General features: G+C 48.1%; 1 protein-coding gene across 3 annotated transcripts in view; it reads right to left on the reverse strand.

The window, feature by feature from the left end:
* Positions 1-15,305, reverse strand: part of LOC307090317 (PH and SEC7 domain-containing protein 1-like) — a 42,021-nt gene extending 26,716 nt beyond the window's left edge. For 2 of the 3 annotated variants that reach the window (XR_013812646.1, XM_079756905.1), the window contains exons 1-7: positions 15,107-15,305; positions 13,877-14,341; positions 8,106-8,297; positions 7,205-7,285; positions 6,577-6,689; positions 6,222-6,280; positions 5,144-5,233 (exon numbers count right to left, since the gene is read on the reverse strand). Coding sequence is in view for 2 of the 3 variants with exons in the window: in XM_079756905.1 (XP_079613031.1) it covers positions 5,144-5,233; positions 6,222-6,280; positions 6,577-6,689; positions 7,205-7,285; positions 8,106-8,297; positions 13,877-14,341; positions 15,107-15,204 (1,098 nt within the window). In the remaining variant the exon portion in view is untranslated. Of the gene's footprint in view, positions 1-5,143; positions 5,234-6,221; positions 6,281-6,576; positions 6,690-7,204; positions 7,286-8,105; positions 8,298-10,367; positions 11,024-13,876; positions 14,342-15,106 lie in introns of those variants that run through there. The other variant, XM_079756906.1, reaches the window with a different exon arrangement.
* Between the last annotated feature and the right edge of the window lie 8,492 nt (positions 15,306-23,797).

A 23,797-nucleotide genomic window follows, 5' to 3' on the forward strand; every position in this document is an offset into this window, starting at 1 on the left:
CGTCACTGTTTATCGAAAAATAATGTATTATTGTTGTTGGATGTATTATGAGGAAAAAGTTTGCTCTGGCTGTATAAAAAGACGTAACACACAAGGACAATAAAAAGAGTCAAATTGAATTGCACTGAAATGGAAGCGTATCAAAGTTGCTTGAAAGTATAACTACAGTTATTATGATTCTCCGGATGTTGCACCAAGCTGCATATTGAATATGATCACAAATCAAGACAAAGTATAGAAAACAATGTGATGATGCATGCTATAGCCTAGACAGCAACACTGCCTTGAGACAGATTGGTCGTTTTGTCGCCCATTCATTTCTATTCACACAACGTATGAATGCTTAGCTAACTAGGGCTAAAATAAGCACAGGTGTGCTACGGCCTGATGCGAGTTGTTTCAGTTCGTTGAGTCGGATCTGGTTCTCACTGTAAACAAACCTGGTAATCACCTCAAACGCCTTTTTCCCAAAGTAATCAACCGTGCTCTAGGCTAAGAACGAAACCACCATTAACAGAGATACAAACACTCTGGGTTTCCCACAGCACTTTACAGCTTAGGCGGCTGCCTAAGCTGTAAAATGCTGTGTCATTTTATTTTATTGTAAATATTATACAAAAGCATAAAATAATCTAAACTTCATTCACTCTCTGTGTAAAGATCAGGCTGCAGGTCAACAGTCTGACAGTTTGCATGAAAATAAGCTAAATATATAGCATAATACCAAGACCCCACCACCTTAACTAACACATTTTCTGCGGGAAACCCTATTGTAGGGTCGAAACAATCTTAGCACGCACCATCTCCACCGCCAAATCCACTGAATGATCAGTGTGAAGCCCAAGTGGCAACAGCAACTGCTAAATAGAAAAAGGAAGACTCACAGATTGGAAACTATGGTAACAGCAATGAAGGGCTCATACAGTGGCCGGTTGTTCAAAAAGCCTGATGTCCGACTGCAAATGCACTTTTCACTTTACCGCCACATCACCATCTGGTTGATGATAAACACAAACACAGTCAAGCCCAGAGAAGCATTTCTTATTCTCTTTTTTACTAAGGTCCCAGACGCCAATGCATTATGAAAAACGAGCCACTGTTCCAGACATCGGAACGAAAGCTAAATATCCGAGTGATTGCCTTTGTGAGTTGAAGATGGATAGAGGCAGAGATGAAGCCACACCCAAGTTTGGTATACAGATAGAGATCTGGCAACTCCCCTCCTCTATTCAAGTATAAATAGGAAATATATCAGTGATCTATATCAGAGGAAGCTGCCCTTGTTTGGGTAAAGGGTTAGTAGGACCGAGTGGAGACCAAATCTTTTTGACAGATGCCGATATTGATACAAAGAGTTGTTAACCTCCTGCATGGTTGGAAGAGATTGCACATAAAATTCATTGACCTTAAAAAACACAACACAAGTAAGTTATTCATAAGCCCGTCGCTTTGCGATTGGACACATTATTTTTTGGAGTTTTGTTTTGTTTCCATGTAGTTGGAAATGCCAATCTCTTGATTGCAAAGGCATATTGCATACGCAGCAAGAACTTTAACCTTATCAAGATAGATGAGCAGTTTGAATACATTTTTCCATAAATTAACAACAGCGGTTAAGTTAGAAAGACATCACAAATCACACGTTTATTAGTGGTATAAACGATTCACCGATACAAAACGGTATACGGTTGGATTAACACAGATGCGACTACATCGACATGCAGGCCCCTGAATCAATTTGAAACAACCAAGAATCGCACGATGCACCGATTTAAACATTTTGAATCGGTTGAGTAAAGCTTTAGCCTGATATCAAGAGAGCATTGTCAACACATTTCATTCCATTTCCCAAAAAAAAAAAAATATTTTGAGCGATTTGACATTTTTTAATAATCTCAAAATAAATTATGTTTTTCAAAATAAAATTTGAATAATCAATCTGTCCTACACAATTTACAATAGCGAGGCTTTTGTCAGTATTCCCCTGCTGAATGGTGGAAAAATATATCTTTTGTGTTATCATTCAACAACTATTAACTATCTATCGGATTAAATCATATCTCATCAAATCGTACCGGACCGTGAGAACATTGAATCGAATCAAAAGTTCCATATTAAAATGTATCGTCCCTGAATCGTATCTTAACGTATCTAAATACGTATCGGACCATCCAATAAAGAAGAGATGCACACCCCTAACGTGTACAAATAGACAATGACCGATGATTTGATTCCTTCACCATTTTCGACCACTCAAGCTCAAACGAGGCCTCCCAATCAGGAATCATGCATCAAAACGTGACGATTTTGTGGCAGTCAGTAGACCACGGACATCACATATTCACAAATGACTCGCAATTTGCTCCCCTGCTAGCTTGTGATCTGAACAATCCCTCGATCTGGTAGGATGAGGTTGAGTCACAGCCACATGCCACGTGGAATACTCACAAACAGGGCTAGTGGAGGGCCAGGTTTTGGCAGCATTACGCACCAAATACCCCACGGACACCAACTTTGTTTGTCGTTCGTTTATCTAGGTGAGCTTCTGTGAGGCCGTGTGCCCTCCTGCTTTACGCAGGACTACGAATCAGTAACAAGTCGGCACCAATGCTGGTATCGAAGTTCGAGTGAAAGTTAACGAAAGATCGAAAGACTGTGTGGGGAGGAGCTGTCACACAGGGGCCTTGCCAGTGCCACTGCTTGTTATTTTACAGCTCACCAGGCAGACGATTTCTGCTCAAGCATGGGAGCCTCTGCAGGTAGCCTGGCCAGGTGTCCTTGTCCCTCCAAGTACATCTTCACCATCTGGCAGACTCTAAAATGGTATGACATACTGGCCGACTAGCACACAGACAGGACGCCAGCACAGCGTTTAGCTTTGCTTAACGTTTCCAAAACGAAGCAGCAAATCATTTCCATTTTGCATACAAATGATTTGCCCTGCTCCAGGTAATACTTTTGTAACAGAAAATGAATTGTCCTGTACAGTTCTGTTATTACATTTTCTGCTTGATTCCATCAAAATAACTGAAATAATACAAAATAATGACGACAAAGAGTTTCAACAAACCGTCAACTCCAATAGCAATATGTGCTTTAATCAGAGGGATAAGACCAGTGCCTAGATTTTAAGGAACAACGTTAAGTGAAATAAGGTTTGATCCTGTCGGAATAACCATATAAAATGAATAAAACTGAATGAGTAAAAACCGAGCAACACCAATCAGTTTTCAACACAGTAGTCAAGATGGCCACCATGAGATGTTCACTGAACACATTTCCTTTCTTCAAAGGTGTACTAGTAGGGCGCTGTGCTCTTTCGGAAATCAAAGAACCCAAGACGGAGGTAAGGAAGGTGAGGGAAGAAAGATGCCTTTTTTCTCTCTAAGTGACGATGAAGGGAGAGCCACCCAAGGGACACAGCGGGGAGATGAGAAAATTAACAAGTGACAAGAAAAAAAAACATATGTGCATCGTTCTGTAGTGCACCACGCAGAGAGGGAGGGGGCGAGTGCTGTATGAAAAATTAAAATGTAGCACTCTGGGCTAACTATGGAGTGTTTGTGTGTGTGTTTGTGCGTTGGGTCAGGGAAATGTGAGCCAAACCGAATAGAGAATTAAGAAAGAAAGAAAGAACGAAAGAAAGAAAGAGACAGCGAAAGAGAGAGAATAAGAGATGGGGGGAAAGGAATCCTGTGTCCCAATTTACTAACCGCAGCAATAAAACCGGTAGCGCACAGATGAAAAGGTTTTGAAATGGGAAAGGGAGAAAATGAGTGGAGGAAATGAGGGATTAGAGGAAATGGCAGGAAATTACACGATAAGGAATGGTGGTCATTTTGGAGCCGAAAGTGATATAGGGATAAGACGATAGAAGAAGAAGAAGGGATGGGAGGGAAGTGACTAAATATATATAAATAAACAAGATGTCAAGATAAGCAAAGAAAAAAAATATTATAGTTAGGAAAATTGTAAAGTAAAAGCCGGGAAATGCAAGGGAAGTGAAGAGATGCCTTTGGGGGGAGGAAGAGAGGGAATGCTATAAGGTATACAAGAAGGGAAGGGAAGGGAACTTGGGAGATGAAAGGAAAAAGGGATGAAAAGAAGAGTCCTGCTTTAAAAAAATATCAAAAGGCAGAAAGCCAGGGAACCGCACTGACTGCAAGTGTACAGAGATGGCTGATCAGCTTTAAAGAGTGAGGGAGAGAGTGCGCGTGAGGCCAGAGGGTGTAAACACAGCGGGTGAGACCAAGAGAGGAAGCGTGAGGGAGAGAGAGCAAGTGTGTGTGAGAGAGCGAGCGAACGAGAGCGCGAGCGAACGAGAGCGGGGAAACAGTCAGAATTGGTGCAAAGCATGATTTAACCGACTGTTTCTGGATCTATACGGCACATTAATAAAACAGCCACCAGGTCGATGGGCCTGCTTCTCCGGGTCTCTCACTCGATCGCTGGGTTCACGGGGTGCATGTTTGGCTTTGGGAGGACGGGGGGACGGAGTAGTTTGTGAATAAACACGGCCCCCGCCTTTCACTCCGGTAATGAATTCTACCCGGTCCCACCGAGGGACGCGGGTCTCACCCCCCCCCTTTATGAATTATAGATACGGCCAATTACAACCTGTTGACTTGTCTACCAGCAGCTCTGCCGGCTCTGGCGGCGGCGGCGCTGACGGACCGCTTCGCCGGGGAAATGAACGCCATCACCATTAGGGCCGCACGGGCAGGGGGTGCCACAATGGCCCCAGCGGTTGATTAGGTTATTTCCTCCGCCACCGCCCCCAGCCCCCCCACCCCACCTGCGTCTGATTGGTCCGGACCTGTTGTTGTCTGAGGTTGACCGGGTTAAGCTAATGGACTGATCTAATAACGCTAATCCAAACGAACACAGATGCCCGGAAGGGGGGGAGAGGGCCTTGTGTTCGGATGACACAACAACAACAATTAGTCAACAATTACTAATTGTTGACCCCCAGGGCTGAAGTTTACCAGGAAGTGGAGGTCAACTGATTGGAAACCCCTGGACGACAGAGGTGGGTGACAGCTGGCGCGAGTCCACGCATGTGTGCGTGCGTGTGTGTGTGTGCGTGTGTGTGCCTGCGTGCGTGTGTGTGTACCGAGTGGTAAGGAGTCCTATTGTCACTTACTTTAAGAAGGTCTTTCGGAAAATCCTGGCCGTCGTTGAGTCCCTCGAGGTTGCCCACGAACTGCGAGCAGGACATTCGCTTGCCCAGGTTCTGAGGGAGACAGACAACACGCGGAGGAGGATTCAATATGGCCACCGCTCACACACATCCACTGACCATGCCATTTAAATCTCAAGAGGGAGAGGCACGAGACTCAACATCCAACTCCCAGTGCACTATTTCCTGTTGAAATCATATTACACAGAGGGCCCGTAAGGATGACAGGGAGACGGGAGAGTTGTTTTGAACAGAGTTGTTTTGATGGCGATACATAAACAGCGTGTGTCCCGGTCCCGTTGTTTAAAATGAACGTCATTCCAGAGAGAATGGAGGCCTGCCATCCTTGTCTTGGCGTGAGTGACCATGACAAGGAGTGTTGTCCTTCCCTAGTTCCCAATGTTCCAGTACGGTCCCTCGGTCTTTCGGTGGGTCAAAGCCCCGCGGTACAGCAGCTTCTGGACTCATTATCACAATTATAAAAAAGGCCAACAGAACACATGAATCCGAGGCCGTCCTTCATCTCCGAAGGGAGAGAGCGCTGGTTGTTAAACTCAACCTTGAGTTTTTTTTCTCGGTTACAGCGATGATTTAAATGGCATTTCTCTCCCGTTTTTTTCCAAGCAGTTCCTAAAACAACCCAGCTTGATTTTGAGCAAAAGTTCGGAGCTTTCGTCCTATCGCCCTTCAAAGGACCTGTGCTTAATCATTCAGACCGGTAGCCTAGTAGCCGTGGCATCGCGTAGATGCCGATGGCCTCAATTCAGCCTACCAAGAGGAGGCTTTGACTGATAAAGTCCTGATTTTTAAGGCATGAAGGCTGATCCCAGATCAGCTGGTGAAAGGGCTCTTGTCTGATATAATATATCTAACTGTCTCCATCTATATTTAGAACTGTTGCTCGTCTCCAAAAGTTAATGAAAATAGCTCCTCTGAAAAAATCTGTTCTCTTTTTGTTTTCGCATTACCTGTGCTCTGTCTGCACTACATGAGCCAGTTACCGTGCCCCCCACACCCACACACACACACACACACAACTCACTTGGCCGTGTAGATCCGTATTGAGCAGCATGAGAGCACAGGTCAGAGTGTGAACTGCATCTAGAGGACAAAACAAGAACTTCATTATGGGCACTGCGCCATTTCCAAAATTAATTATCTACAGAAAAAAATGACTAACGATAAGTGTGTATGCAGCGATATGGCACTCATGCAAATAGAATGGGCCCCATTCACCTGGCAGCCACCTTGGATCTATACGCTTAGCTGGGTAGGAAAATGAATGGATGAACGCTAGGTGGCTAAAGACCATGGGAGGGTGTTTAAGTGTTTTCAGGTACGACACAACGAGCAGGATAGGAGTCAACCTACAATGATGTGCACGTTTCCTTCCCCACCTTCAGACGGTATGATGCCCGGGTTGCAGTCAAGGTATCTTCTTGAAAAGTGTGTCAGCACCCTCTCTCTTTCCTGCGTCTCCCCCATCAGCGCAAACTGCTTGAGGAACGCTCTGTCGGAGGAGAAACAAAACCCAACCGCGCGGTAAGTAAGGCGTCACTCAGGAGATAGGCACATGATGTTACACTGTTTTTAAAGGGGGACGTGCATCTCTGCTGTTGGTTTTTCCGCTGATCTACTGAAGTGACACGACAAGATAACCAGGGGCGCAATTCATTTAGTGGTACCACGGTACATGAATTAAGAATAGGCTTCATTTTATTTATCTAAATAGATATCGTTAGGTGGAACAGCATGAGTTACCAAAGCATTGGGTTCACTCCCTCATGCAAAGCCACAGTTGGCCTCTAGGGAGCGGCGTTGTCCTGCATGAACTGACACGAGAGCCCCCAAGTGAAGCGAGGACCAGGGCACTCCAGTTTTCAAACAAGGCCAACGTGTCTCTTAAGGGTCCCAAAACTTTCTTAACAAGAAACGACCATTTAATGAAGGCCACTTTAACAAACCAAGGCAACAGATTCACAGGCGTCTCAACGTTGAACCGCTGCGTTGCCCACCAGCGCGTACCGTAAGGCCATGTCCACCGCCAGCCCTTTGAAGTCGAAGAAGCTGAGGTACTCCGCTGCCACCATTCGGCTGAAGTCATTGCTGTAGGAAGAAGACGTTTGTAGGTAGGTCAGCAGGCAGGCAGGGAGATAGGATGGGAAATTATGATAAAGCGATGGAATGAAAAAACGGGAAGGAAGAGGACCAAAGGTGGGACTTTTAAAAAGACACATTGGGGTCTCAATCTTGTCGTGAAAACCGAAAACAAAACTATCTCCCAGTAAGAAGGAAACTCATTAGTCGAACGTTCCTTATTATCAGTGGGAGCTGACGCCTGATTGGCTGATCCAGTGCAACAATCTCATTACGACCGATCAGAGCCACACGGCGCAGCCAGTCAAAATGTGAAAATTACAGCAATTTTCTGATTTCAATTTAAGTTAACAACTGGCAATTTTTATCCCATTCAGCTGTGCAAAATAATGAAGTCATAACGAAGACAAAAAGAACATCTATCAATATCGATATTGGGATTGGCCTAAACCAGCTTATGACAGTATCTGCAAAGGGATGAGCGATCTGTCCGACCCTATAAAAGAGTCCACCAGTTAAAGGTGGCATATTATACCAACAGGTATGAGTGTGATTAGCCGTCACGAGCCATTTGGAAAATCTGCATCACAAGTGGGCGTGTCCACCTAGGTGTATGACGGATAGATGAGCAACGTTTGCTACAGTCCGATGGGTAGGCTGGTAGACTGATCTATTCAGCACACCTCTAGGTGGACACGCCCACTTGTGATGTCAGAAGAGGTCAATTTTAAAAACGGCTTCTAACGACTAATCACACTCACACCTGGTGGTATATTATGTCACTTATAACAAAATGGGGTCCCACACGCTTCCTTCCGCCGGCGCTCACTTCTTGCTGAGATGTCGCGCCACGTCCGACTTGCGGAAGCCGTCCAGTTTGAAGAGGCGCTTGGCCAGCCGCTTGGCCGCCTCCAGGTCGGCCCGGCTGCTCCCGTTGGTCAGCGTCTCGCTGGTCTCCAGGCCAAGGCGCTCGCTCAGGTCCTGGTCCAGCTCCGTGTCCGTGGCCAGGCGGGCCTTCTCCCTGGAGGGATAGAGGGCGGGAGAGAGAGAGAGAGCTTTGGTGTTGTTGTTTTGAATCTTCTGTCTGTACCATATATTGCTTTGGCAACGGGCCAGTGTCCGTTTTCCTTGGGGGGGGGAAGAGAGAGAGAGAGGGAGAGAGGGAGAGAGAGAGAGAGAAAAAGAGCTAAGGAGGGGGGAGAGGGGAGAGAGAGTTAAGGAGTCGATGGATAAGAACATAGAATAAGAGACTAAATCAGAAGAGAGTAAATGTACATGTTGGAAAAGCAGAGGTCAATGAGGTTGATCGGCCTCAATCACTAAAATGTCATAACATTTAAACTTCTCATCTTATTTCCAGGCTGCATAATCCACATAATACATAATCTCCATTATGCACGGTCAGAAATGATCCTGTTATTTAGTCATAAACACTATTCATTCTTGCAAATATTTAGAAGGCGTTTTTCTGTTGTTTTGATATTGACCCAGATTCCCAACATATGAAAACTGGATGAAACATTCCTCATGAATGTATTGCATGAGGAATGTTTTATCCTTTTCGCATTCCCAGTTCTGTGTATTACTTACAAACTAATTCCCCAATTTTATGGGGTGAATTGCTTGAATGGAATACCAGCGATTTGGTGAACAATAGATGATTTATTAAGTAAATGTTGGATGGATGAATGGAAAGATGAATTTAGAGGTTAAAAAAAGAAAATACGATATGGCGGAGCTCATCTAAAACAGCAGTTTATAATGTAGCAGCAGTAGAGACAGAGAAAAGTGGATACGCTACATATTCCAATGGAAAGCAGAGGTCTGCTGTTATTTTTTAGGAGATAGAAGGGAAGCGGAGGGAAATACATGGAATGAAACAAAGGATGCAGACAACTTCGGCAGAAGTATACAAAAACAAAATCACGGCAATTAAAGAAAAACTATTAGAACATCGTCTTGCTCAGCATCTCCCATTTCCACTCTCATTACGAATGCCGGCACACGACGTAACAAGAGCAGCTTCCACCGCTTTCTATAAAATCACTACAAACTTCTGGCAACACACTCCAAAACCCCCTCCCCCTCTCCCCCTCTCCCCCCTCCCCCTCTCCCCCTCTCCCCCTCTCCCTCTCCCCCTCTCCCCCCCTCCCCCTCTCCCACTCTCTCATCAGCTCATTAAGCTGCCCTCCGCCGCATTAACGGTTCGCCAGCACTGAACTGCATATATCTGAATTATGCTGCGATAATTATTTAAGCATGTTATGTCATCTGGAGCCGCGCAGCGCAGCAGCAGCGAGCTCTTCTGGGTTACGCCAGTTATGTGAATGAGGTCCTGGAGTTCAGTCTATTCAGAATCATAATGGGCATTTTCTTTCTTTTTTTAGCTGTCGCTCAACACAGTTGGAAGGGCTATGTGACCATTTCCAGCAAAAGATCTGGGGGGGGGGGGGGGGAAAGCAGTGCTTTTGAAAGACAGAAGCACTGCTGATATGTCGGATCAGTATACAAGCAAGGGGGTCGGATATAAAAACTCCTGTTGTATGACGACGGGAAAATCCCAGTTGGGAACACAGCAGCTTCTCAGACCAAGTTACAAGTGAGGGCTGATAAGCAGTCGAAGAAGGTAAACAATCAATTCCACAGAGCAGGTATAGTTCCCGCTCATTAGGGAGCGCAAAGCAAACACACACAGAGCATTTCCCCAGCCAGGGTAATCATTGACTTCAGAGCTCCTTTTTACGCCCTTCCTCTTTTGGTTCAGAGCCTGACATGCCCCGTTTTTCAACGTTTGGTGAACCTAACGTCTCCACATAACATAGGGAAGAACCAGCAGCCAATCAGAACCAGCAGCCAATCAGAACCAGCAGCCAATCAGAACCAACGAGGGGCTGTACCGGGGGCCCCCATGGCACCTGCCCTTCCGCGAGGCAGAACTTGGAGCGTTTCACACCTGACTAATCCTTTTCCTCCTGCGGCTGCAGGTGATGTCCACATCTGACGTGTGCTGTGGTGCGGGAAAGACAGGGTCATTATGGGGGGGGGGGGATGGAAACAGCTTTGGCTCGAGGCTTCTGTTGTTGTGCTTTACCTACGTGTCGATGACGAAGCCCTGACCGGCAGGTACCTCTCTTCTCGCCCCGCTGTGGCCCCGGTACAGCAGAACACAGGGTGGGGGGAGGAGGAGGAGGGAGGGAGCTCCTCCGCCCTTGTACCATGCCTACTGAAGCGCCGTGGTCTGCTGCTTCCTTGACCGACACCACCTCCTCCTCCTGTTCCTCCTGCTCCTCCTCCTCCTGATCCCGCTCTCCTTCCGGCCCCGTAACCCGACCGCCTGACTGCGGTGGTCTCTCTGGTGGTGTACATCACGGCGGAGTGCCACGCGACTGTGGTGGTGGGGAACACCTGTGTGGGGGTTTGGCCCCTCCTCCTCCTCCTCCTCTTCTTCTTCTTCTTCCTCCTCCTCCTCTTCTTCCTCCTCCTCTTCCTACTTCTGCGCTGCTCAGGGCCCCCAGACTTAGAAGGCACTCCTGTGCCGCCGCTCAACTCGCACACAAAGACGGGAAAGGAAGACAAAGTTTCCCTTTCTTTTCATCGTCCACCCCTGCATTGGCCGTCATCGGAGCTCACTCCTGACTTCCAACTAAATCATGGCTGTCCTTTCCCTGGTCTTCCAGTCGCCCCACCTATCTACCCACCCGTCGTTCTCTTTCTGTGCTGGATGGTCTCTCCCCCTCTCTCTTTCACTGTGTAAACTTCGGCCCTCTCCCCCGCCGACCTTGGGCTCTGAGCTTAGCAGGAATCTTGGCTCGCCTTAGCCAAACACCAACCACCTCCCCCATCTGAATCAACTCTCTCTCTTTCTCTCTCACACACACACACACACACACACACACACACACACACACACACACACACACACACACACACGTGTTCCTGGTGTAAACTCACAGAGCATAAAGAGAAGGGAAACCAGTATGCCAGGGCTAAACAGTAAAACTGATTAAATCTAAACCAGGAGAGTACCCATCTCGTGTAACCATCACAGACAGATGGCTGGTGGATTAAAAAGTGTCCAACCCCCCCCAAAGAGTGATTGGTCCTGGATGAGGGGGCGGGTGAAAGGGGTGTGGTTAAGAAGCACCTGTTGAGGGACGCCTCTCCTGTTTCACAGATCACACAATGCCAGGGGGTCCTGAGAGAATTCAGAACCCCCCACTCCGGGACCTCTGTCCAGCCCTCAAGCCCCAGACTCAAAGCCTGGTCTGGTCCAATTGGCACTCCAGCACAATGGGGTTCTGTGCCAAAGCCCGAGCCATCCCAAAAGAGGGAGATGGCGAGGGGGGGTGGTTGAGTTAGGGAAGAGATGAGGACAAAATCAGAATCCCATGGAACGTTGACTTCCTGGAGAGATTACACTGGTGTCCTACACGCATTCCAGGATTCCTTTGCTCCATGCTCCGGTGCAAAACAATTACCTGACAACACCAGACAGACACCCATGAGTCACAGCAGACCCGGAATCCCTCATCCAGAGACCCGTCAGATACGCCGGTTCTGAACCAGAAATGGGGTTGCACTCGCCTTGACCACTAACAGCCAGTACTAGCGTTGGTACTGATGGGATAAGTCTGCTGGCTAGGTGGTTGTCATTTCATTAGCGCTTTCCCAGCCACAAACAAAAAAGGGTATCGGTTTGAAAATCGAAAGTAAAAGGGTAAATAATAGCATCCAAGTTGATGATGATAATTATTCAGGCTGTCACATGGTGTTTTCTAAGGACCACGTCACACAATGGTGTGTGTATTATACCCTTCTTATACTCTTGACGCAATGTAAACAACAATATTTATATATTCTTTACTCTTATTTACCTGCAGCCTACATCTTCGCATGTGCAAAGTCATATTAGTAGGTGTTGTTCTTCTGAATACTGTCTCTATTTTGGCCAGCATTATTGCATGGAAATCACTATATTACATCATCAGTGAGCCAAAACGGATGGAAGTCCTTGTGAGCTGTGGTTCTCTGCTGCCCCCTGGTGGCTTGGGGAACACAACAAGGTGACCCAGTGAACTCACTACAGCTCTGCAGCGTTTTAAACACTCTCAGGTTAAGACATAATTGTGCAATGGTTGTGTAGTTGATTTTCTAACATAAGAAGATTATAAAATATAAGCAAACAAACACAATACTTTGATAATAGTACTCGGACAAGAAGATCGATTAAAAAAAATTAACTCTGTTGCATACAGAATGAAAGTATAAAATATTAAACAGACTGAAGAAAGCCCCACTCGGCAAAAGAGTCTTGATGATTAGTAAAAGCAGAGCTATCTATATAGATAAATAGGTAGCATTAGCAGTAGTAGTTCCCCTCATGAGAACACCTTTGGTTAGTATTTTGGGCTTGGGAGGGAGGAGCTAGGGACTGGGGGATTATGGCAGTGTCTTTGAGAGTCTGTTGGTGAAGGTGAATGTCTTTCTGCAGCCATCTGCGCAAATCACCTGCAGCAGTCGTCTTAAAATGCACGCACGCACGCATGCACGCGCACACACACACACACACACACACACAGGCAAAAATATACACACTCAACCAATGCACTTATGCATACACATGCAGTGCCAGAGAAGTGCGGATGGACACAAGCAGGCAGAAACACACACACACACACACACACACACACACACACACACAAAAACACTCACACACAGCCTGCCAGACACCAGCGGGACCGGTGGCTGCGACCTTCACTCCAAACCGCTCTGTTCCAGAATAGCACTGCAGTGCAGCCGTGTGTACGGGCGGAGGGAGGCCTCATTAGTTTGCTGACTGGATGTGATCCATTAGCGGCGCACGCCTCACCTCCGAGGGAGACAGGGGCCATCACCAACCCCCTCATTATCACCAACCCCCTCATCATCACCCGAGACGGCAGGAAACTCATTTCCGTTTACAAGTCCATTAGGGTTTTTTTTTGGTTTGTTTAACGCTTTGAGGAGTGTCCGTGAGGTTAATTGGTTAATTGCACAACACAGCCAGACGTAGTTTTACGATCCGTAACGGCGATAGTGGCTTTATGCAATAGCAAACGGCTTCAAGTGCTTATTGCTCGAGGAGCAAAACTCAATTGGCTATCGACCCCTATCTAACCCTAACTCAAACTTATCCGTACATGAAATCGTGTCAGAACTACCACACTCTGCTTGTATACAAACACAGATAAATACAGAGTATGTTTCACAAGTATCAAAGTACCCTCCTCGAGGGGCGAGCCACTGCGACAGACATGTTAAAGGTCCCATATCATAACACCAGGTGTGAGTGTGATTAGCCGTTACAAAACCTGAAAACCTGCCTCTTCTGACATCACAAGTGGCCGTGTCCACCTAGATGTGTGCTGAATAGGTCAGTCTACCAGCCTACCTCGTGGACTGTAGCAAACGTTGCACATCTATCCGTCATACATCTAGGTGGACACGCCCACTTGTGATGTCAGAAGAGGCTGATCTTCTGACGGTTAATCACACTCACCCCTGGTGGTATAATAGGTCACCTCGAAACCCGACGGCCACGCCCTCCCTCGTCCCCCTCACCTGGGCAGGGAGAAGTTGCTGGACCAGCTGCTCCCGAGCTGCGGCCCGGGGGTCCCACCGCGCCGGGGCGTGTCCTCGGACCCGCTGCTCAGCCTCTCGCTGGAGGGCGCCCGCGTGGCGTCCGAGTCGCCCGTCACCGTCAGCGCCGAGTCCGACAGGCTGGGTCGCTCGTCGACGGCGAGCGGGGCCAGGCTGAGGTGCGCCATGTGCCGGGCGCTGTGTCCGAACGGCGCCTGGATGGCCGGGGTGAGCGTGGGCAGGTCAAAGGTCAGCACCGTCTGGGTGCTGGAGCCCAGCAGCTCCTCGCTGTCCAGGCTGCTGTACGACGTGCCCTTGGCGCGCGCCGACTCCATGATGCTCTCAAAGTGGCGGCTGAAGGTGTCCTCTGAGGTGCGGCGGGGGGGGGAAACGAGGACGGGGGACTTCAGCGCGGGGTGGTGGTTGTCGAAAAACGTTTCCAGGGGCCTGAGGAGGGAGAGCCAAAGCGGGTTTTCTAGAAAGCTTCCAAAAAAAACATAAAACCCCATAAACAGCTGCCCTCTGTGTCTATGAGGTTCACAGTAGTGGCTCCAACGTTGTCTGGATCGCCAGAGCAAGTCGCACTTACTCTGCTCACTTCAGACATCCTGATCTTTGCGTGAAAAGGAGAACTGGGAAATGTAAGCACGTACTTGAGAAGAATGCTAACGAAACTAGAAAACGATAAGGGATCCCTGTTAATAACATTTAGCACTCAACAGCATTAGCCACAAACTTCCCCTTGCACTAAGCATAGGGAAATGTCAACCGTCACTTGGCATTGCCTTTGTCTGCATTATGCACGTTTACTGACAAAGTTGTCGGTAATTCATATTTCAAAAAGCTGGTTGGGGTCTTGAAGAATTTGGCTGTGGATAAGACGAATATAGACATTTGAGATGGGTCAATGGTTAATCAAGCTAGTCAGTAGTCTCAAGCGCGTGTGTGCACGTGTGTGTGTGTGTTTTTGTGCATATGAGAGAGAGAGAGAGAGAGAGAGAGAGAGAGAGAGAGAAGTGCATCAAGGCACAACTGGTTTGCGTCAGATGAATTGACATGTATTGCGACAAATATTTCTGTGATTCATGCGCAACCATACTTCCGGTTACAGTAAAACAGGACCAACCACTGCTCCACCTTTTCTGCCAAGTTCATACAACAGCCCACCAATCGTACCGGTTCTTCGTGCCATAACCTGTTGTCTCTTCTCACCTCTTAAGCAGATGTCCAAACACCTCTGGTTCGTCTTGGGCGGCATGTTGACTCCTCCTGTCGTCTCCTTGCATCCTCACGCTCGCCCAGCTCACCATCTCCTCCTCCTCCTCCTCCTCCTCTTCCTCCTCCTCCTCTCCTTCTACCTCTCCCTGACCTCCCACCTGCGGCTCCTCCTCCTCCTCCCCCCCCTCCCCCTCCTCGGGGCCGTGGGACCTCTCGTAGCAGGGTCCTTCGGGGGGGCTGCCGCCCAGCACGCTGCGGTTGGAGCCGAAGGCAGAGTCTGCGTCCTCTTGCTCGGCCAGCACCTCGTCGATGTCCGTCTCGCGGTAGCACCGCTGCGGGACCGCGTCCAGGTCTGTCTCCGAGTACTTGAGGGTCCGCCCGATTATGCCTGTCCTGGGGGAGGAGCCCGTCAGCGGCGGGGGCGTGACCAGTTCCACCTCCACCTGCTGGACGTCGTGGTTGGCCGAAAGGAGGGGCAGGCCGAAGGGCGTGGTCAGCGGTGTGGGCGTAGGGGACTCGCTGGAGGCGCCGCTAGGGGGCGCTGTGGAGGCGCCCAGGAACGCTGTGACCAGAGGAATATTTGCCAATTATAGAGCTAACTCAACAAACATGGTGTCATTCAGGTAAAATAAATAAGTTAAACTATTAAAACTCTATATAAAACGACTCTATTCGAGTGACTATCTTAATATTTGGTAAAAAAAAACTATTCTAAATTGTATTCAACACAATGTAGAGGCTTATGGAATGCTAGCATGAGCTGCACAATGTGACACTCATTTCATATGCGTTAGGTCATCGCTAATTCTCAGCATGAAGATGATTTCGTATTAGCCACAAAAAGAACACACATGAACGATTACTGTGAATGCAGAGTGCGGACATTGGGGTTTCAACTCAGGCCCTTTCGGCTGAGAGTCACGCACCACAAAACTACGTTAGTTAAGTAAGTAGTTAAAGTAGTTCAAGCTGGGGTAGGCAATTAGGAAAACCAGCATTTGTAAACTATATTTTTAAAGTTTCCAACCAGAAAAGTCCCATTCCTTCCTTCAGGCCCTTCCTTCAAAGCCACTCACATAAAACACCTATAGCCACTCACATATAGCAAAATATATTGTTCTCAAGTAAATTGCCTACCCTAGCTTTAAACTAAGTAAAGCTCACTTTTGTCTCCTCTGCTGGCAGCCTCCTCCGCGGGGGTCCCAAACAGGAACTCCCACTTGGCTCGAGCTATCCTCTGACAGTGAAGAGAAGGCCCCGGAACAGCACAGCCACTGTCAGTCTGGGAAACACACACACACACACACACACACACACACACACACAGACAGACAGACAGACAGACAGACAGACAGACAGACAGACAGACAGACAGACAGACAGACAGACAGACGTCAATGTTGGTTCACTGTGTAAGATACAGATCACAGTATGTTTTACTTTACACCAATGAATAACACTGTGCTGTTGTTGGTTAGGTAGTCCCATATTAACAAGGGTTTGTTTGTTTTCCTGTGGCTGCCCCGAACTAAAGACATCCATCCTAATTGGTTCGGTGTTATTGTGTTTTAATGAAGTAGTGCAGGCCTAGTTACCATGAAATACACAAAGTACAAAACAATGATCCTTTGATTGAATTTACAAACCACAGACCAAATGAAGGAAATTATACAAAATAAGGGAAGAAACGGATCAAGCTGATTCGCAGAGCACAAAGCGCTTTTGTAAACATCTGTGAATCTGAGCTCACAAGTTCTGTGTTTGGTGGCGCATTCCATATGATGACATTCACAGCCCATAATACAGCTCTCTAATAGTAAACCATAAACTAACGAACCACCAAAAAGGTAATATGTTCGTGCAGTCCAAGGATTTATTCAAAGCAGCAAAACGACCAAAAAAGTATCGATGATATGCAGCTTATTCTGAGAAATGTCAATCAGGCTACGGCTTTAAAAATAGATATGTATACAAGATCAGGTCACCAGGTGCAAGAAAAGAGCTAATCGAATCTAAACTAGGTAGGAATGTTGGATGCTATGAACTAATAAAAATGTCATTAAGTTTCACTCTCTCACCAGTTCAAAGCGACATTTTTAAAGAAAGCGTCCATTCAAAACAAGTGATTCGCGGTTTACACAACCGCGGTCTCGTCCGACGCTTAACAACATGCAACATTGCGTTTGCGCTGCTATTCAATATAATTTAACACACAGAAGGATGGGACGGGAACCAAAATCCCTCTTCTCCGTTCGCCGGCTATCGTTAGCATGCTAGCGAAGTAGGTTAGGAGCAGGTTAAGAGAAAACTGGGAGAGAGAGAGAGAGAGAAAAAATAATTTCGTTAGAGTGTGTGTTCGTTTAGCTTGACAAACCGACTAGAAGGGCGGAGTTAGCCCACCCTCCACATATTCACTGCGCACCCACCCGGCAAACGTGGCTATGTAAAACCAACCGAACCGAAAGGGAATAATACAGAACTGGATAGGACTGATGAACCTTCAAATTCGCATCATATGCTTTGCATGGCACTGCGTGTGTGCAACGCCACACATTTAGCAAATTAAGGTTTCCAAGATAAATTTTATTATTAATATAAATATGAATCATCATATTCATAAAGTGTTGTTTCTTCACTTGTAGTTTAGGTTTTAATGGGATGTATATATAAAAAAATACATATAATAAAAAAAATGGATGCATGGTTGAGATGTGAGATGCATCAGGGAATTTATAAATTAGTAGGTAGATGCATTCTATTTTTTAATTGAACGTAATAATTTATTACTGAAAGCTCACCTGTATTCCTGAGGTGGCAGCGGCGGTGTCGTTGCTCTGGTGACTGGACTGGCTGGACTCGGGGGAAACGCAGTCCCTGTCCCCCAGGCTCCCCGTCACCCCGCTGGAGCTCCGGGACGACGACCCCCCCAACACGCCGTTCTGCTCCCCCTCCAGAGGCCCCCGTACCCGCGGTAACCCCAGCTGCCTCTCTCCCAAAAAACCCTCACCTCCCTCCCCGTCCTCCTCCTCCTCTTCCTCCTCCTCCTCGTCCTCATCGTCCTCCTCCGCCGAGTCCAAGGCCACGGGTCCCAGGAGCAGGGCCTCCCTTCTCCTCTGCTCCGCTCGCTTCTGCCGCGCCGTGGGGCTCAGCGGCCCCCCGCGGCCTTGCCGGGGTCCGCGCCCGGGGACGGCGGCGGGGTCGGCCTCTGGGTTAGGGCACTGGCTCTCCTGCTCCGCCACCGCCTCCAACTGCTGCTTCCCCCAGCGCTGCCTGGAGGTCCAGCTGACCGGGGCCTCCTGCACCCCCTGGTGGATGAAGAGCCTGCGGGAGAGCTCCGTGCAGTCCACGCTCTCGTTGGCCCCCGGCGGGGGCTCCCCTCCCCTCCTCTCGGCCCCGGCGGACCAGGGGTCTCCGGTGTACTGCGGGGGCTGGCGCCGGTGCAGGGTGGGGCTGTCCAGCGCCCTCACCTCGGCCCGGAGTAACCGGGGGTCCCTCATGGGGGAGCAGAACTCCGTGGGGGGGTGAGAGGGGCGGAAGAACCGGGCAGGGAGGGCGGGAGAACTGGGCGCCGCTGTGGGCGAGCTCTGATGCTGGGAGGAGCTCTGATGCTGGGAGCTCTGATGCTGGGAGGAGCTCTGATGCTGGGAGCTCTGATGCTGGGAGCTCTGATGCTGGGAGGAGCTCTGATGCTGGGAGGGGCTCTGATGCTGGGAGCTCTGACGGCCGCCCCCCTCTCGCTCCCCTCGCTCCTCGGGCTTGGCCTCCTCCTCCTCCCGCTGCGTGTCGTGGTTATTGCGAGAGTTGGTCTCCTGCGAGTGGGACTGCGAGATGGAGCTCTCGGGCTGGTGACAGTCGATGTTGTCGGTTGCTGGTGCGTGTTGCCCGTGCAAGGGGATGTTCATCTGGAGCGTCTGCTGATGCTGCTGGGCCTGTTGTGCGTTTGGGCTCGGGTCATGGCGTTCGCAAGAGCTTGACCCCCGGCTGGGCTCACCTAGAGCGTTATGCAACGAGCCCTTCCTGGTCTCTGTGAAGAAAGAGGACACTTTGGTGACCTCCACGGCTAACCTGCGGGCCACCTCGGGGCTGTGGGCTGGTGACGAGGATTTACTGTCGCTTAGCTGGTTCATGCCCTCCACTAGTTTATTGCCGAGTTGAAGAATTGCTCCCTGGGGCGAGGAAACTCTCGTGCAGGCCTTGTGATGATGTCCCCGGGTAGACGGACTGCCTGATAGGGCTCTGTGCTCCATCGGCCAATGAACAGGGCTCTCAGGCCCCGCACAAGACCTGGGCCGCGGGTGGGTCGGTGACCCCAAAGCGGGATGCCTCGACTGGGGGAGCTGCTCCGTCACTTTGCTCTGGGGAAGGGTACAGTTAGCTTGGCTGCTGTCTTTGACACAGTCGACGGGAGACCTGCAGTTGTTCTGACGCAGGACAGGGGAGCCCGCCCACGACTGGCACCGCGGCTGCGAGAAGTAGCGCGACGTCGATCCCCGCTCGAGCGCATGGGCCAGTTTGATCCTCAGTAAGGGGGAGCCGAACTCTTCCACGGCCCTCTGGGTGGCTGCCCTGCCGATGGGGTCGATAGCGGGTTGTCTGAAAGCCAGCTTCGGACTAGAGCCGCGAGAGGAATCCGGACTCCCCCACCAAGAGGAATCGCTCAGTCTTTTACAAAACGGGGAGGGGTTGAGTACGTCCTCTCGGGCTCCCCTCTCACAGCGCGGGTGCCGGGGGCTCTCCACCGTACGCACATTGGGCTTCTCGACGTAGCTGAACGTGACCACGGAACGCGTCCCTTCGCCGGCCTTCTCCTCGCCGAACCGCTGGCACGCGGGAGGGGGGTGAGGGGCGGCGGACCTCACGGAAGAAGGGCACGGGGCAGCAGAGATCCCGTCCCCCGGTAACCTCGGCCTCTTGGGGACCGTGGGGGACCGCGAGGTGACCTTGTGCTGGAGTTGGAAGCTCACCGTGTGTCTGGACGGCGACTGACGGTACGCGTGCTCCGGGGCCAGACGCTGGGCCGCCGGGAGCGTCTGGCAGGTGGTCTGCGTGGCGAGCTGGGACAGGAGTTCTGCGGAGCCCTCCGGCACAGCCGCCACTTGGCCGTCCGCCTCCCCCGCCTCCCCGAAAGCCTTCACCGCGTCCTGGTCCGTGTCGGGCCTCACCTCCACGTACATGTGAAGGACGTTGCCAGATTGGGACATGATCTCAGCTCAGAGCATAACGAGGACCGAGAGAGTGACAGAGAGAGAGGGAGAAAGATAGAGAGAGAGATTTAGAAAGAAGTACAGGTAGAGGAAGACAACGACCACTATGTTCCTCCTTTTATTTCTCGCTTAGTCTATTTTTGTTTTCAGTTGGTTTTCTTGTTTATCTGCCGGCGCTGGAGCGGGGGTTATTTTTAGATGACCTCTCTCCTTCCTCCCTCCCCTGGATGATGGCGTGCAGAGCAGAGGCACTGGGCCAGTGGACGGGCCGGGGGGAAGGCATGCCCACAGGACTCCTTCAACAGCCGGCGGCGAGTCTCCGTGCCTGTGAGTGACAGAGAAGGAGGAGGATATGCGAATTGTTGTTTTTGCTCTCTCTGTTTCTTACCTCCTGTGTACCAGAAGTGCACACAGGAATATATATTTTTGCCTTACAGGCCACCATCGCTACAAGTCGCTATTTCCAGCTGCTGAGTTTATAGTGATTGTTTCCTTGTACAATAACCAGTGTATAAACTGACTCTGACGATCCAAGAGCCCTTTTTACATTATTAGAATTTATATTTTCATTATCCATCCGTCACCGTTTAAATCTCTGCAAAAAGCAATATATTGGATTGAACAACAGTTAAAGAGTAATAAGTAAATATAAATGAACTCAAGTGGCCTCTTGCATTTTTGCTTTACAAATATTGATTTAAATTCTAATTAATGGTAAATGATTAATTTACCATTAATCATATACCCTAAATGAGAATGGATGATCCTCATATCACTTTTCTGATTAATTTCACATGATAGTGTACTTGCAAATGCCATTGAATATGAACAAAGTACAAAACTATTACGTGCAGGCCCTATTAATTCTCCCGCTGTGTGGTCGCCTAGGGCGTTTCAAACGCTACCTCTGATGAAGCTTGACAGGGCTATTACCCAGAAGTCATGCATACCTGCCTGCACGACAGTAGTATTGAAATGTCTTCACTGGTGCTTTATAAAATCTTTATAAATCTCTACTTAGGTCAGGCCAAAATGTTATATTGGCAAGTTAACATCTTCAGCTTGGCCATACATTAGAATCAAGTGATATAACTAAATGGTTCGCAACTGCATCATACAGATTTGTAAAATAGATCAACAATTGTCATTATCTTTCGCCATTGCCATAGCTTATTTGATCTGTGATTTACTTCTCCTATTCAACAACTGTGCCAATATGAACAATAACTTATTTTACATATACAGCCAGATATCATTAATCGTGATGAAAAATCATGTGTCTGGCTTAACTTTCAATATGTCATGTTTCTGTTTTTGTTTTTTTACATCCTTTTTACTGGAAAGCAAATTTCCTTCTGGGGTTCCCACACTACATTTTATCTTGAATATGTCCTATTATGGAAGTACATTATGCTCAGAAAGCCATTGCACATTGTCTTTCAATACAATGACTTTCTGATATCCCCAGAGGCCTTCTATATTGTTGTTTATCTCTCAAAACATTCTTGATGAAGCTATTAAAATCGAATAATCCTGCATAATTAATCCCCCAGGAATATTACAATTATCCCATGAAGCCATTTGGGGATGTCAGAGAGAAGAGTACTTGTTTTAGGTGAAAGCAAGCAATAATTCATCCCTGATATCTTCCTTCCTCTGACTCATCAAGACCTGAAAATGGCTCTGTACACATTTAGAATGGAACGGATTGCAGCAGAGTACAGAGCAATCACCTTGACAAGAGGGGCAGGACTCAGATTCAGGGAAAGTGATCATTTGTTAGTTTGCTGCTGTGAATTGTGCATCACAAGGAGGAAGTCTGGCACCTTAGCGCATGGGGTTTGTCACGCTTTGCTGGAAAACCACATTGGAGAAAGAGACACTCTTAACCCCTAACTGTCAAATGTCTCAGGTTCTTTAGAACAGATGTAGGACTAGTAGTCAAGCCTGTCATCCAAGGCAGAGGGTGCTCAAACATCACCCTGCTGTATCTGCAGGTGTCTTCTGCGGAGTATGATTTTATAACGGGACCTTTACAATGGGAGTCTTTCAAGTAAGGCAATGGAGCAATAACAGCATACAGATCAATACTGGAGTCCTACTGCAACAAGTGGTGCAATTCTCCCAGAAACAACCAGATACAAGCGTAAAATAAGGGTAGGAATCAGAAATCAGAAACCAAAGGCCAGTCAAGTTTTGTATGATGTATAAAAGAATAGGGCTACAGCAACACATCTAAATAGGTGGATCTACAAAGAGTTAATCTAATTTCTATGTTTCTTTCTTAATTACGGGGGAGGAATCAGTTGGCAGCTGCTTCAATGTGATACATTAGGGCCAACTACCATTTCCTCTTCCGTCCTATATTTGGTATAAATTTACACTCGGATGCCAATTTAGTCTGAGAAATAAGATCTCTCTGGAACAGAAGGGTCTCTGGCCTGAGTAATTCGGGGTTGAACTGGTTCTGTGGTAGCAGCAGGGGACGTTGTGTGTTACAAATGAAAGCTGACAGAACCGAGAGAGGTTTGCGGCAAACATGCTTATTTTAGGGTGCCCGAGCATTTGCATTGAGGGTCATAACACCTTCCATTTGTTCGTTGTAAGCAAGAATCTTCTTAGGTGTTTGGGCCTCTCCTTATACAGCTGTCGGTGTCATCTGTGTAGTGTTACAGAAAGGCTTTTCTGAAATGAATCATACCAGAAAAACATGTCAACGGGCTAATTTAATTAATCTCTTTCTCTCACAGTCTCGTTAACTGTCTCTACTCTTCAGCCCTGTTTAGAAGGTGATTCCAGATGCTGTTTGAGCAGGCAGTTCAACTCTTGTGATGGGATCAATTTATTTGCTTTGGATGCGCGGTACAAACCCTGGTCTTTTTGCTTCTAGTCTCAAAAATCAAGCCGAGACAAGCTGGTTAAACGGGGCATTTCACTTTCTGTTGCTTAAATGTTTCTCACCATCATGCCGCCGGAGGACTGGATCTATAAGTGGGTAATTGGCACACTAAGCCAGCCATAGTCAACTGTTTAAACGTGTCTGTAACGGTTTCAAATCAACACTGTGTAGACTGGCCACTATACAAATAATACAATTATTAAAATCCCCTTCGGAACGTTTCATCCATTCATCAAATCTGTTTTCGTCTGTAGAATATCTCTGTGTAGATTTATGTTCATCTCTTATTCAGTTCAGATAAAAAAACACTCAGTAGATCGTGACACTTTTCCCTGGCATCCTACTTTTTTTTTGTTTTATTCTGCAGACAGACTGCAGCGCTGCTTGTTCGTCATGGAATGAAACTCACTCCCTAGTGCTGATTGGTCCTTACATTTTTTTAATTTTTAAAAAAATGCTTTCAAGTGGTTCAAGGACGGCTCGATCTGCAGAGAGAAGCAGAATGTAAACTCGCGAGATCGGGATGGTCTCCCAACTGGATGCTCACTATTAATGTTCCAGTGCCGGTCAAGGCTGTTTGAG

Source organism: Pollachius pollachius, assembly GCF_949987615.1.
Source record: "Pollachius pollachius genome assembly, chromosome: 19".
In the NCBI taxonomy this organism is placed as follows: Eukaryota; Metazoa; Chordata; class Actinopteri; order Gadiformes; family Gadidae; genus Pollachius; species Pollachius pollachius.